This window comes from Carya illinoinensis, chromosome 11, assembly GCF_018687715.1.
Source record: "Carya illinoinensis cultivar Pawnee chromosome 11, C.illinoinensisPawnee_v1, whole genome shotgun sequence".
Lineage (NCBI taxonomy): Eukaryota > Viridiplantae > Streptophyta > Magnoliopsida > Fagales > Juglandaceae > Carya > Carya illinoinensis.
Window position 1 is genome coordinate 27,738,156 of NC_056762.1, and position 15,570 is coordinate 27,753,725.

General features: G+C 38.0%; 2 protein-coding genes and 1 pseudogene across 3 annotated transcripts; all 3 read left to right on the plus strand.

Moving 5' to 3' along the window:
* The first annotated feature begins 3,967 nt into the window (after window positions 1-3,967).
* On the plus strand, window positions 3,968-8,498 carry LOC122280585 (ubiquitin C-terminal hydrolase 12-like). Of its 2 annotated transcripts, none has more exons than XM_043091545.1 (4): window positions 3,968-5,552; window positions 6,164-6,305; window positions 6,410-6,579; window positions 7,867-8,498. In XM_043091545.1, the coding sequence occupies exons 1-4, from the start codon at window positions 5,519-5,521 to the stop codon at window positions 8,076-8,078; spliced, it is 558 nt and encodes a 185-aa protein (XP_042947479.1). In that variant the 5' UTR covers window positions 3,968-5,518; the 3' UTR covers window positions 8,079-8,498. The 2 variants fall into 2 exon arrangements, with proteins under 2 accessions (XP_042947479.1, XP_042947478.1); XM_043091544.1 differs by lacking the exon at window positions 7,867-8,498 and adding an exon at window positions 6,913-7,822.
* A 435-nt stretch (window positions 8,499-8,933) lies between these two features.
* On the plus strand, window positions 8,934-10,073 carry LOC122282344 (uncharacterized mitochondrial protein AtMg00810-like). Its single transcript, XM_043094305.1, has one exon. The coding sequence runs from the start codon at window positions 8,934-8,936 to the stop codon at window positions 10,071-10,073; it is 1,140 nt and encodes a 379-aa protein (XP_042950239.1).
* A 4,193-nt stretch (window positions 10,074-14,266) lies between these two features.
* On the plus strand, window positions 14,267-14,789 carry LOC122282345 (annotated as a pseudogene).
* The last annotated feature ends 781 nt before the right edge of the window (window positions 14,790-15,570 follow it).

The following is a 15,570-nucleotide window of genomic DNA, read 5'->3' on the forward strand; positions in this document are numbered from 1 at the left end:
GGTTTTGGCTTCTAACGAGAGGTGGTGGTGGTGGTGGTGGTTCCAGTGGAAGAGAGGTTGTTGATGTGGGATGGCTCTCGATGGCTGGCTTTTTGGGATAGCATGAAGGGGAGTACGATGGCTTGGTCTCTTTGGGAAACTCATGTAATTCCATGTGAGAGGGTTGAGGGAAGTAGGCAGCAACATGGAGGAGCTTCACCAAAAAATTCACGGTTGCAACAACCTTTAGAAAGAAATGAGCTTGACGTGACCATGAGGTAGCCATTGGATATGTTGCCGTGCTTATTTCCTGGACATGGAGACGTTGGGATTTTGGGAGTAACATGCATGCTGAGGGTTATGGTGGCCGCATCTTGCTTGATAGAAATTTATAGTGAAGGTGTGGCATGATTTGGGGAAACAAACGGCATCTCTAGGGCTTCAAGAAGTTTGTGATTAAAGAAACAAGTGACTCACAGGATGTTTGAATAAATGCCATTGAGAGAACACAGAGAAGGCTACAACAAATACTTCTCTTTTTTTCTCATTACATCGTATACAAGAGGTTCTCCTATTTATAGATACAAAAGAGTAACAACTAGAATATTATTTTCACTCAGTACATGACAATTGTCTTATTTCACAGTTGGTGTGCGCTCTGCTGCATTTTGTTGTGACGCTAGAGCTCTATTGGTGTGCACTTTGCTGCATTCGTTTTGTTGGTGTGCGCTATGTTTAATTTAGTTGAGAGGCCTTAATACCCTCCCATGAGTCAAGCAGCACTATTTTGATAGTGAGGCTTGATCGAAGAAGATGAAACCGTGTAGTGGAGAGAGGCTTGGTAAGGATGTCTGCAATTTGATCCTTGCTAGAGATGAATGACACTTGAAAAGTCTTCGCTGCCACTCTATCACGAACAAAGTGATAATCCAAGTAAATGTGTTTAGAGCAATAGTGAAGGACTGGATTTGTCGACAAGTAAGTGGCACCTAAGTTGTCACACCAGAGTATGGGGGCTGTTTAAGAAAAATACCCAGTTCTCATAACAATGAATTTTTTGAACCTCAAGAAATGAGGTGAGTCCCAAAGTATGGGCATCCGGCTCAATCAGCATTGGAAAAGGCAAACAAGTGTAAGACGAGGATGGTGAGAAACACAAACCAAGAGACTGAGTATAATTAAGATAGCGTAAAATCTTTTTGACAGCTTGCCAAATGGGCAACCGTGGACAATGCATGCATTGACACATGCGATTAAAAACAAATGAGATGTCAGGGTAGGTGAAGGCTAAGTACTGAAGGCTACCCACCACACTTTGGTATAATTAAGCATCCTCAAATGTACAGCCATCTAGAGCTGTCAATTTGGTAGAGGTTGACATTAGGGTAGAATCAGGTTTAGAAGCATGCATTTTGGTGTGGACAAGTAAATCACAAATATATTTGGACTGAGACAGAAACAAACCAAATGAGTTATGGGTGACCTCAATACCTAGGAAGTAATGTAAACTACCTAGATCCTTTACTAAAAATGCAAATCGAGTGAAGATATGAAGTTAGAGATGAGTGCACTACTGGAACTAGTCATGAGTATATCATCTACATTAATGAGAAGATAAATAAAACCAGCCAAATTATTAAAAATAAACAATGAAGAATATGACTTGGAACCATGAAAGCCTAAGGAAACTAGAGCATCAAATAGTTTAGCAAACCAAGCCTAGGGGCTTGTTTTAAATCATAAATTGATTTAAGCAACTTACAGACATGAGTAGGGCATTAGGGATGGATGAACCCTGGTGGCTGGTGCATAAACATTGTCTCTTCAAGATCCCCGTGTAAGAAGGTGTTTTGTATGTCTAATTGATGGAGTGGCCAATTTAAAGTAACAGCAAGTGAGAGAAGCAAGTGGATAGTCACGGGTTTACTACAAGGCCGAAGGTATCTGAATAATCCAGACCAAATTGTTGATGAAACCCCTTGGCCACTAGGCGAGCCTTGTGGTGTTCTAGGGAGTCATCAGCATGTCGTCTGGATTTAAGAATCCATTTGGAGGCCAGGACGTTGTATTAAGGTGATGAAGGAACAAGCTCCCACGTGCAGTTTTGAAGTAAAGCTTGGAACTCAAGATGCATGGCTGATCTCCATTTAGGGTACTTGACGACTTCAAAGAAAGAGGAAGGTTCTTCAGGTGTAAATGAGGTGAAGGAAGAGGTGGGAGCTAAGGAGGTGGTGAGAGAGAGATTCAGTTTGGGTTAAGGCCAGGGAACCGTACGATTTGAACACACAAGGGGTCGATGGATGTTGGATTTAGCACGAGTGACCATAGGATGTGTGATAAGTGAAGGTAAGAAGGTGACCTCTGTCGAGGTAGGCGATGAAGTGTTTGGGTTTGTTGCTGTTGAAGAGGCAAGGGGTTGGTTTCCAATGAAGAAGAAAGTGAAGCCGTAGATGAAATGGATGGGGAATAGGGGCTTGGTTGTAAAGGATTGTAAGTTAGACTTTGATAGGATGAGCCGTGTTGTGTAGAAGGGGAGATAGGTGAAGTGGGTGTACGTAAAGGGCAAGGTGAGGGTGGGCTGAGAGTAGGAACCAAAGGCCATGAGCAGATGAAGGCTGAGTGGATGTAGTGAGTGAAGCAGCAAACAAAAATGTATTTTCATTAAAGTTGACATCACGTGAAACATACATGCAACTCGAGGGAGTATGCAAACAAAGATATCCCTTGTGATCTAGGCTGTAGCCCATGAAAACTTAGGGCTTGGACGTGTAGTCCAGTTTATGTTTATTAAAAGGTCTCAAGTTAGGCCAGCACAAGGAAACAAAAACTATTAAAAAAGAGTAGTCTAGTGCATGATCCATTAAGACCTCATATTGGGAGTTATTTTGGAGGATGGGAGTGAGCATTTGATTTTTAAGAAATGTGGCCGTTTGAAATGCCTCAATCCAATATTTTTGAGGCATAGAAGAATGAGCTAAAAGAGATAAGCCTGTTTTGACTATGTGTCGATGTCTACGTTCTACACTCTCATTTTATTAGTGAGAGTAGAGACATGTGACAAGGTGAGAAATACCAATTTTCTGAAAAATAGTATGGACGGGGTGAAACTCACCACCCCAATCGATTTGGACAGAAATAATTTTGGAGGAAAAGAAAGTATTAACATAATAGAAAAGGCAAGAAATAAAGTGGAAACACTAGATTTTGATTGCATAGGAAATATCCAAATATACTTAGAAAAATCCTCCACTATTGAAAAATAAAAGCTACATCCATTTAAAGATAAAGTTGGAGCTGGACCCTATACATCAAGAAAAAGAAGTTCAAACAACTTGGACAAGCGAGTGGGAGAGAGAGGATGAGGCAGGGCATGCGCCTTAGCTTGGGCACATGCAGTAAGACCATGGTTAGAGGTGGAAAGATGGAAACGATTCATAGTAAGTGCCGTGACCCGAGTGGAAGGGTGACCAAGTTTAAAGTGCCATAGGTGAGCGGAAGTTTTTGCGTTGATGAAGGCGTGTGGTGGAGAAGGTGACGAAGCAGCAACAATGGATGGTGGAAGAACATACAATGGAGCGGAGTTAAGAGAAAGTTGCCAGATGAGGAGTTCAGTTGAGCAGAGTCGACGTGTTGAATAGGCAGTGATGACCCATCTCTGATGCTGACCTGGTCAGAGCCTTGATAAGAAGCAGAGTCAAGGTTTAGATTATTGTAATCTGGAGTAAAATGATACGTAGCTACCATATAGGGAAACCAACTCGAGCTTGAAGACATGCATTAAGGCATAGCAGTGAAGTGAGCAGCCAAATTCGATGGTGGTGGGCAGTGTGCCCTAGTTTTTGACAGACCTAACATGAGGGTTGAGTGTCAGTTTGATTAGGGAAGGAGTTTGACAAGGAACTAGAGCCACGAGAGGGGTTGTTACCGCAATCAAACCCATGTCCTGCACGATCACCACAAAAGTTGTTATGGCAATCGGGGGGGGGGGGGGGGGGGGGGGGGGGGGGGGGGGGCAGGTAGTTGTGTTATTGGCAAAGATAGAGGTACTTGAAAGAAGAGAGTTGGTTTGGTGAGAGAGTCTTGACTCATGATTTAGGAGATTGCTAAAGAGTTGATGAGGGGTAAGAGGATCTAGGAGGGTAGTTAACGAAGTGACTAGTGATTTACAATCAGTGCCCAGCCCTGCCAAGAGATAGATTGTAAATTCAAAATCGGTGAGTGGGTGGCCTGCAGCACCAAGTTGAGAGGAGAGATTTTTTGCTCTATTAAAGTAGTATGAAATCAATTCGGGTCCTTTCCCAAAGTTGGCTAGTTGAAACTTTGTATGCATGTTGTTTGCAAAGGATTGAGCTGAGAACAAGTTTTGTAATATCGTCCAGACTTGTTGCAAAGTAGTGCAGTCGAGCACTTGACTCAAGACAGGTTCGGAGAGTGAGGAGTTAATTGCAGAAATGACAAGTTGGTCTTGCAAAATCCATTGATCATAGGCTGGATTGGATTTGCCGTCGAGTTGAGATGTAGGCATGGGATGAGAACCATCAACATAATCATAAAGTTTTTGACCTTTGGGGAAGGGGACTATTTGGGCTTTCTATAGAAGATAGTTTTCTATGGTGAGTTTGATATTGATAGACTCAGTTGCTGCAGTAATGATAGAGGGACTTGCAGTGAGAGATTTACCAGGGGACTCCACTGTAAAGGGGACGTTTGTCCTTAGAAGCTCTGACTACCATGAAGAAACAAGTGACTCACAAAATGTTTGAATAAATGCCATATAGAGAACACAGAGAAGGCTGCAGCAAATACTTCTTTTCTTTTCTCATTACATCGTATACAATAGGTTCTCCTATTTATAGATACAAAAGAATAACAAATAGAATATTCTTCACTCAGTACATGACAGCTGTCTTATTACACAGCAGTATTACAAACGCTAGTGCTCTGTTGGTGTGCGCTCTGCTGCATTTTGTTGTGACGCAGGTGCTCTGTTGGTGTGCACTCTGCTGCATTCGGTTCTGTTGGTGTGCACTCTGCTGGGAGATGCCTTAATAGTGACGAATGAAGGAGATAGACGTACGGGTCTATATATAGCTGGAATAGATTGTGGTGAAGAAGATCAACTAGCTGGTTAAATGCCGCCAATTAAGAACTTTTTGGGCTCCTAGAATCAGGATTTATCAAATGCAAAGCAAGAATATAGGAAAAGTAAGGGAAAAGACCAAGGCCAAAAGATTTATTTTTTGTTTAAAAAGTAAAACTAACTGCAAATGTTGCTGAAGCAAAAAATAATATGGCAATACTTGGCCTTGCCTCTCAATTTGCTTTTATCCCAATTTCATAATTGACGTTAGACTCTAAAATTTCTTAATGGTCATGTAAGTGAGTAAACCTAGGAGATTTACGAAGGAATATTGTAGCATATATATACACACACATATATAGAGAGAGAGAGAGAGAGTAGGGCACGAAGAACGATACACATATTTCGATCGCAAAGGAACACCCAAAAGCAGATTTTCAGATTAACGTCCTCATCAACATGGCCGGCCCACCACCGACGAATCCAGCTCCTGGTATGCTCTCTCTCTCTCTCTCACACACACACACACACACAAAAGAGGATCACCCAAGTAGATTTATGATGGGGTTTATTTTTAAAATCTATTCTGTAATTTTTGAGTATCTTTTGGCGTAGGTACGTGCAGGGTTGTGAATGCATACATATCGAGTATAATTTTTTCATAAGTATAACTGAAGGAAGTTGAAAGAATATAATTATCTTGAAGATTATTATTTCCAATAATTAGTTGCCTTCTCAAATCAAAGTTCGTCAGTTCTTTGGAAATCGTGGGCATGTGAAAGAAAAACTCAAGAGGACATCAGTAAAGAGGAGATACTAAAGGAAGTCAACAGATGGCATGCATGCAAGCATAAAGTATTTGAGAAAAATATTTTCCTTTAGCTTTTTGAAACTTGTTGGGCTAAACTGATACTCTGCATTTGCACGACATTCTATCATCATAGCATAATTTAATTTAGAAAATAAATTTTAAAATTTGAATCTTATATATCAAATCTTACCATTCAAGTCATGATGTGAATGAATGGCTCTACAAATTGGCTTATTGTAAAACATGTTAAATGCACTATGATGATATTATCCAAATATTCCTACTATCAACAGAAGTGACAAGATTTACGAGAGATCTGCCACCAGCTCACTACATTTTGAAGATTGAGTCACTCTCAAAAATCATACAGATGTTGCCAGGGGAGAAAAAGCCCAAGTATGACTCAGAGGTTTTCGAATGCGGTGGCTATAAATGGTATGCCTATATGAATCCCTTAATTATATGGTACCATTAATTGATATTGCTTTCCTGTCAGAGTAATTTGATGGCTTTTGGTTCTGATCTTAATTTTTAATTAGGAAATTATCTCTCTACCCAATTGGAAGAAAAGAATGTGACAACGCTGAAAATATTTCACTCTACTTGGCAATTGAAGATACAGATTCTTTACCTCTTTGTTGGGAGGTTAATGCAATGTTCAAATTGTTTGTGTTGGATCAGATTCGAGGCGAGTACTTGGCCGTCCAAGGTAGCTGCTGTCTGATATGAGAAATATTGTTTTTTATTTTAGATTTAATCATTTCCAATCACGATATTAATGTGACAAATTTTAAGTAACTTGCCATTTAAATGAAAGGCATATATAGGAATCCACTTGAAATAAGTCGATCAACAGGTATGATTGAGATGATAAAATCTAGAATAAAGACCAGCATCACTGGTCTGATATATATAGCTATATCATGCAGGAATAAAATTAAATATGTGCAATTTAAGAATCCTTTTGCATGCCCTTATTGTTTTTTTCTTGTTCTTTCAATTAATTTGTGTTAATATAATTAGGCTTTTTTCCTCTATATAGATGATAAGGGGAAAATAAGGCGTTTTAATGCAATGAAAACTGAATGGGGATTTGCTCAATTTCTCCCCTTTACTAAGTTTGGTGATGCCCAAAGTGGATACCTTTTTTATGACTGCTGCGTATTTGGTGCTGAGGTTTTTGTCATAAAATGTACTGGTAAGGGGGAGCGTATCTCCATGTTGAGTCCTCCAATCAAAGGTTACTGCTGTTGGGAGATTGGAAAGTTTTCAGCATTAAATGTGGAATGTTTGTCAAAAGAGTTCAAAGTTGGGGAACGTAAATGGTATGTGTCGTTTTAGCTCATATTTTGCATGTAGTACTAGTAATTAAGTACTACTGTTCCCAAATTTTTACCTCTATTAATTCCATCGATGAACATAGGGAGTTAAAGCTATATCCGAAAGCAGTTTCAGCTGACGATGGTGAAAGTTATATCAAGTTGTTTTTGTCAGTGTCACGTTGGGATCAAACTCCCCCAAAAGGAAAATTGTATGCTAAATATATTCTACGTATAAGGGACCGAAGAGTTAATGGAAAACATGAGGAAGTAACAGGTAAGCTAGCTCCCATTTTGGTGTCTTGTTATATAATCAAAAGGTACTCTTGGTACAATCGATAAATTGTGATTAGGAAAATAAACGTTATATATTAATAAGAATAAGTTATTTCAATATTTTTAATGGCTTTCTCTTGTTAAAGGACAGAAAAAAAAAAAAAATGCTTTCAAGTTTTTTTTTACACACCCAACATATCATTGAAGTGGATTCCGTTACGATGAAAAACTATCGATGCTTATGATAGTGGCGTGTTGACGCACTACTAGGCTTGCAAGTATCAAAACTCTAGATGATATTCAAATGGTTGAAAGTAGTACTTCCATTGATGAAAAATGATGTTTTCAATCTGAATTTTGTTACCATCAATCACGCTACTACATTGAATGCTCTTTTGCAGATTCTAAATGGTTTTCTACCTCGAAAAGGGGATATGATCACCCAAAGTTCCTGTCGCTAAGTATGCTCAAGGATCCATCGAGGAGCCTTCTTGCAAATGACCTCTTGGTGGTTGAAGCACATATTGAAATAATTTCTATGGTCAAGATAAATTTTACTAATGGAAAAAAAAAAAATAAAAATTATATAGTAGGCTACAGCTTTAAGAGTTGAACTTGTTCTTACATAATATAATGCAACAAAATGAAATGCAAGCAAGAAGGACACAAGGACAATAGCCAAATCACACTTGAAATACACTGCAACACTCAAGAGATGCATGCAGCTGCTAAAGCTGATAAAGCATGCTACAATAAATGATGGCAGCTCCAGCAAAGAAAAGAAAAGAGATGGCAGAGAAAAGAAAAATATTAGCTAAGGAAATGCATGGTTGCACACAAAGAAGCATGAGGGACATGATGCATAAAGTTGACTTTACCATACTGTCCAAAAAGTTCTGAATTGATTCTTGTAGTTGTGGAGATGATCAAAAAGTTAGTTTTCAGTAGCTTTTTACATTTCTACTTTCTGCAATGTATATATGACCTTTGTATAGTCGAAAGTATCAATGAGAATCAGACTTCTTCAAACCCATATCAATCTTTGTTTCATTTGTTTCTTCTTAATTTCATTTTCTGGTCTCAACAGTTTCTAAAATGGTATCAAAGCACCTTACCCCCCAACAATTTCATGAACCCAGTCCTATAATGAAGCTGTCAAGTTTAAGCATTTGCAAGATGCCATGAAAGCTGAACTCCATGCTTTGGAAGAAAACAAAACCTGAACTGTCACCACCTTACCCCTCCAACAAAACTGCAATTGGTTGCAAATATATTTATGAGACCAAGCTGAAATTAGATGGATCCTTTGAAAGGCACAAAGCCAGTATTGTGGCAAAAGGCTACACTTAAAAAGAAGGATTTTACCTCCAAGAGACCTTCAGTCCAGTTGCAAAGCTCACCACAGTTCAAATTTTCCTTGCCATAACAGCCATTAAGAATTGGTCCCTCACTCAAATGGATGTGAAAAATGGATGTTCACAATGCCTTTCTACATGGAGACCTTGATGAGGACATTTATATGCAATTACCTCAAGGATATCACATCAAGAGTGAGCAGATCGAGGGGGAGAAACTGGTATGCAAACTAAATAAGTCCCTCTATGGACTTAAGCAAGCATCTAGACAATGGTTATCAAATTTTTCAAATTCACTCGCTGCCATTGGATTTCATCAATCCAAATCTGACTACTCCTTGTTCACTAAGGTCAATCCCAACGGTTTTAAAGCACTCTTAGTCTATGTAGATGACATCATAGTTAGAAGTAACTCTCAAGAAGAAGTTGACTCACTCAAATCTTACCTTCACAACGAGTTCAAAATTAAGGACCTTGGACCCCTCAAGTATTTCCTAGGATTGAAAGTTGCTAGGTCTTCATTTGGAATCAACCTTTGTCAAAGGAAGTACACCCTCAAGATATTAGAAGATTCAGGTCTACTTGGCACAAAGACAATTTCTACACCTATTGAACTGAATCATAAATTGAGCCACACCACAGAAGAACTTTTCCAAGATCCTACAGTTTATAGAAGACTCATTGGAAGGTTAATTTACTTAACCATCACTAGACCTAACATTAATTATGTTGTAAGTGTTCTACGCCAGTTCATGGACAGTCCCTCACAATCTCATTTGCATTCAGCCTATAGGATTCTCAACTACCTCAAAGGATCCATAGGTCAAGGCATTTTCTTGTCATCCAAATCAACTTTACATCTAAGGGCCTATAGGGATTCTGATTGGGCTGCTTCCCCTGAGAGAAGGAGATCTGTCACAGACTTTTGTATATTCATTGGAGAGACACTACTAAGCTGGAAATATAAGAAACAAGCAACAGTTTTTAGATCTTTAGATGAGGTAGAATATAGGGCACTGGCTTCTACAAGCTGTGAGATCAAGTGGCTTCTTAGTTTGCTAAAGGAATTTAATGTTGATCCTGCACAATCTGCTTCCCTCTTATGTGATAACCAGGCAGTCATCCACATTACAAAGAATCCAATTTTTCATGAGAGAACCAAGCATATAGAACTAGATTGCAATTTTGTTAGAGAAAAAGTCTTGGCTGGTATTATCACACCAATGCATGTGTCCTCATTAGTTGGTAGATAGTTTCACTAAGACCAACTTATACATTTTAGTTCTTATTATCTAAGATAGGAATTGTTAATATCTATGTCCATCTTGAGAATGAGTCTTATAGAATACAATGCAAGCAAGGAGGACACAAGGATAGCAGCCAAAGCATACATGAAATACATTGCAACACTCAAGAGATGCATGTAGCTGCTAAAGCTGATAAAGCATACTATAGTACACGATGGCAGCAGTAGCAAAGAAAAGAAAAGAGATGGCACAGAAAACAAGAACATTAGCTGAGGAAATGCATGGCTACACACAAAGAAGTACAAGGGACACGATGCATAAAGCTGACTCTACCATACTGTCCATAAAGTTCTGAATTGATGCTTGTAGTTGTGTAGATAATCAAAAAGTTAGTTTTCAGTAGCTTTTTACTTTTCTGCTTTCTGTAATGTATATATATGACTATTGTATAGTCGAAAGTATCAATGAGAATCAAACTTCTTCAAACCTCTGTCAATCTCTGTTTCATTTGTTTCTTCTTAATTTCATTTTCTATTCTTAACAATTTCTAACACTTGTAATAAAACCTAAAAAAACTACTCTACACATGTAGACCAAGGGCTTTAGTCACGTTCAAGTGGTAACTTGTAGCCTCAAGCCTGTATTAATTATTTTAACCATGCATATTTTGGCTGCAAATTCACTAAAGAAGACGTATTGAAAATCTTATTAATAAATCCAATAAAGCTACTGAACAAATATAATAATCAATGGAAACTCATTCCATTGTATACATTGACATGACCTATATTTTTTGTTAGTAACGATGACTTTAATATACTTTTAAGAGACAATACCTCAATTTTTATTAATAAGTTATCACTTACAATGGAGAAATACCAAAAAAAAAAAAAAGTAGCTTGGGATTACAACAAGAAAAACTCTATATGCAATCAGTGGGTGCAGTCAAGATGCAATCGTTTAACAGTTTGTATGGATGGCCCCTACTTTCTTACTCCCTCTTTCTCTCCATTAATTCCTCCCACTGTGTAGTCACTTTCTTCCTCCCTCTTTCTCTCCCCTTCTTTTTTCTCAACAGATGGCCCTCCAGTTCTGGAACCATATACCAACCTGGAGAGGTCGCAGTCCAAGGTCGTTAGCTAGCTGCTGTTTTATTTGAGCCTATGTGTGATGCCCCCAACTCTCATGTACACACACGTGAAAATTGAGGAGTCGGGATGATGACAACACCAATCATACATCTCATCAATAAGTGCCAAGTGTGTGTACATGCAAAAAAGTGTGCAACAAAAATGCAGCGAAAAAATTAAAATAAGTCAACTAAGTACCAGAATTGTTAAAATACAATTTCATTTAAATACAAGTGTTTCAAAAGTATTACAAATATCCGATGAAAACATAAATAAACCAAAATAAAATGGGAAATAAATCCCAACAATCGAGAAAGTGATCCCCGATCACTCATCTGACGAAGCCACATTCTTGGGTCCAACCTCCTCATCACCTGCATCAAAATCTACAATACCAAGAAACAGTGCCGTAGGTAAGTAATAATCCAAACAGCCTGCAAGATAAAAAATACATTCATACAATAACGATATGCATACACATGATGATAGATGCATGAGGCCCAAAAATCATCCTTTACCAAAATGAATAATTTTCCACACACACCAAAATCTCATTTGGCTCAAAAATCTAGTCCATTAAAACATCTACCATTTTTCCAAAAAATGGCCCAACATAAATCCACCATTTTTTCATAAAATAGTCCACATATTTCTACTAATAAAATCTCATCATTTTCCCAGAAAATGGCCCATTATCCATTTATCAAAACTAATATCCAATTTTAATCTGTATGCACTATGATCTCCCCTAAGAATCATCCGCACACCCTAGCTCCTTTCACCACACCACTGGTAATGACCGTACGTGTGACTTCGTAACGAACGATGCCTAGTTTTGCACCTAGTGTGTTCGTGGCCAAGCATCCTCTAGCCATCGCTAGTAGAGAGACCACGGAGTCGGCATGAAAGCGTTACCATCTCATCCGATCCATCGCCCAGTCATAACCCAAGCGACATCACTCAGTATATTACGCTCCTGAGTGACTAGAGGAGCTCCACCAAGATAATGCCTCATCTCGGCTTGAGGTTGTGATACACATATACCCAAAAATCCATTTTACACATGAAAACCTAGTTTTCATTCATGCTCATGAACGTGCATGCGATTATGCAATACACGACACAAATATCAAACAACCAACAAATCTCAACATCAACCAATCACACAAACAACTCCATTCTCCATTCTAACCGACCCCCGACACCTCGTACTCAATCCAGCACAACCAACCAATTTCACAAAATATTGTTAACACAAAATATATTTAAATCTCAAAGGTTATTTGGAAAATACTTATAGTGATTAAAGGCAAATGCTGAAAGATCAAGCACTCGTTAAACTTCAAAAGCGAGGTAAAAAATAAATCACCAATAATAACAACTTTTGGGACTGAAAATGGGTTTCAAAACATGGAAATTTTGATTGATATTTGGGGAATAAAAAGGGTTGATTAATTGAAATAAATCTAGAAAAAAATGGATGGAAGTGTAGCTCGCGGCTAGAACCAAAAATCCACAAGAACTAAAAATGAAGCTCATAGTTTTATGGGCAAAACAGGGGCACGACAAAAAAAAAAACAAAAAAAAAAAAAACAAAAAAAAAAAGAAGAAGAAAAAAGAAGAAGAAGATGAAGCAATAATTGGGGCTAAAACAGGGCAACGATTAGGCCAAAACAAATAGGAAATGCAAGGGGATAAATCACAAGCATGAACCATGAAATTACTAAGAAAAATCAGAGAAAACCAAGCATGAAAATGGAGCTAGCAATCGGACCTGAAAAATGGAGAATCTAGAGAAAATAAAATACTAAAGAGGAAGAAATCACACGATTATAGCAAAAAGGAACCTGAAATTTAAAGAGTTTACAAAGGAACCACCACCAGCCGAAAATGGAGGACTTATCGAGCAACAAACGACGGAAAGGAGAAGAAGAAATGAAGAAGAAATAGGAGAAGAAGAGCGGCGGCGCCACGCCAAGAATAGAGGGAGAAACTGAGATACAAGAAGAAGAAAGAAATAGAAATGAAGAAGGAGGAGTTGTCGGCGTGAAGGAGAAGAAGAGAAAACAAAAAGAAGAAGAAAGAGGCAGGGGCCTGTGGCTGGAGGAAGAAGAAAGAAATAAATAAAGCACTAAGGGCTTAAGGCCAAAACGACACCGTATGGAAAGGAAGAGAGGGTTGGGCCCGAAAATTGAAAAGGCTTGGCCGAAAACAAAGGAAAGATCCACTAGAAATAAATCCATTCTAAAAATCAAAGGTCTAACAAAGGAAAAGGCACAATAAAATATTTAAAACATTACAACTCAATATTAATAAAATAAAATATTTAAAGCCCAACAATAGAATAATTAAAGCAAATAGCAATTTAAATGCAAATAATAATTAATAACAAGAAAGTATACTAAAATAAATTGTACAACTTAAAAATCATAAAATAAATCCAACGAATAAAAAATTAAATTTAAGACAATAGAACTATTATTTATAATAATTTAAATAATCCTTAATTAAAACAGCACGTAAAAGTAGGGTGTTACACTCTGGTCTTGACTCTACCTCGAACATAACTTCCAGCAATTTGATTTGTTCTTCATTGAATTTTCTCATGTTCGTGTTCTTCCTTATACTTGTCAGCGTTTTTCAAGATCCAATTTTTATTGCTGTTTAGGAAATATTTTAGACGTTGGAACAATGAGATAGAGCAGATGAAGCAGTGTCAGTGTGGGCCTGATGCTGCTCTTTTCTAGGAGAATTATCTCCAAGCACTTGGGTAATATCCTATTGAGGTAGAAAGTGATGTAGCAATGATCAGTGTGTATTTTATGACTCTTAAATGATCTTATAAATTTATAAGAATATGACTAACTTTAGGATGAAAAACATCATCTCTTCAGATGCCTCCTAGTAATTATTATACTTGTGGAAAATTAATCTGAAATGCACTTTCAGAGACCCCCACCATTCTTTTCTCTGTAAAAAAGATCTATTTTCTGTTTGTAGCTTCCGATTTGGCTCCGCTTGCTTGCTGCCTCCGAATCCTCTCTCTTGTTTCCTTTTTGTGAATCCAAAATGGTGCCAGTAGCGAACAAGGAGCTCTAGCACATTCTGCATGTGCTGAACACCAAAGTCCATGAAAAGCAGAAGATTATGTTTGCCCTCACCTCCATCAAAGGTATCGGTCGCTGCTTAGCCAACATCATCTGCAAGAAGGTTGGCATCGACATGAACAAGAGAGCAGGTGAAATAACTGCTGCTGAGCTGGACAATCTCATGGTTATTGTTGCCAACCCTCGACAGTTCAAAGTCTCATATTGGTTTTCAAATAGGAAGGAGGATTGCAAAGGACAGCCAGTACTCTCAAGTGGTTTCCAATGCACTTAACATGAAGTTGAGGGATGATTTGGAATGATTGAAGAAGATTAGGAACCACTGTGATCTGAGGCACTACTGGGGCCTTCGTGTTCATGGTCAGCACACCGAGACTACAAGCCATAGGGGGAAGACTATTGGTGTCTTTAAGAAGCATTTATGTTTTTTTCCTTGTTTTATGCAATTAATATATGATTGCTTGCCAATGATTTTTGTTATTTAGCATGTGATCAAACATCATGAGACTTTTGTACAGTGGTCGTGGTTGGGTGGGACATTGTTGTTGGTTTCTTATCCATTTAACCATATTATCTTATTTGTTAAAAAAAAAAAATGTTTTACGTGTTTTTGCAGAGTATTCATTCGCCGCTAAAACAAATTTCACTGCGAATAATTATTGTTGTCCACTATGTTTCACTGCTACATGGTCAGTAGTACCCTATCTCAAAAGATATTAGATAGCGCACACATGAAGCACCGCAAATGAAAGCTTATTTGCATCAGTTTCATTCACCATAATAAGGTATCCAGAATAGACGCAAAAGAACATTTTGTGTGGTAAATAGCTTCAGTAACGTCGATTTTCCACTCCGCAACATATACACTTGCGCCACAAATAACCTATTTCTAGTGTTGCTCCCTTTTATGTCGCCCATGAGAGGATGGATCCTTATGCTATTTCTGTCCCATTCTGTACGATGCAATGGTTGTTTATGGCGAATTTTTTTAGCAATAATATATTTTTGCAACCCAATTTTCTTGCTACAAATTTTCTTGCATTTATCAAATTTTGGTCACAAATGTCACTAAATTCACTGCAAATAAGTAGCTTCTTGGTTGCAAATAGCAAAACAATTTGCAGCAAAAGAGAATATAAAGGTTGCAAATGTCAATATATTCTTTGCAGCGATAATGATTTTATTGCAACTGTATTTTTCTTCCGCGAATGATTTTGCATTCATCTAATTTTTGTCAGAAATGTCAATATATTCACTGCAAAGAAC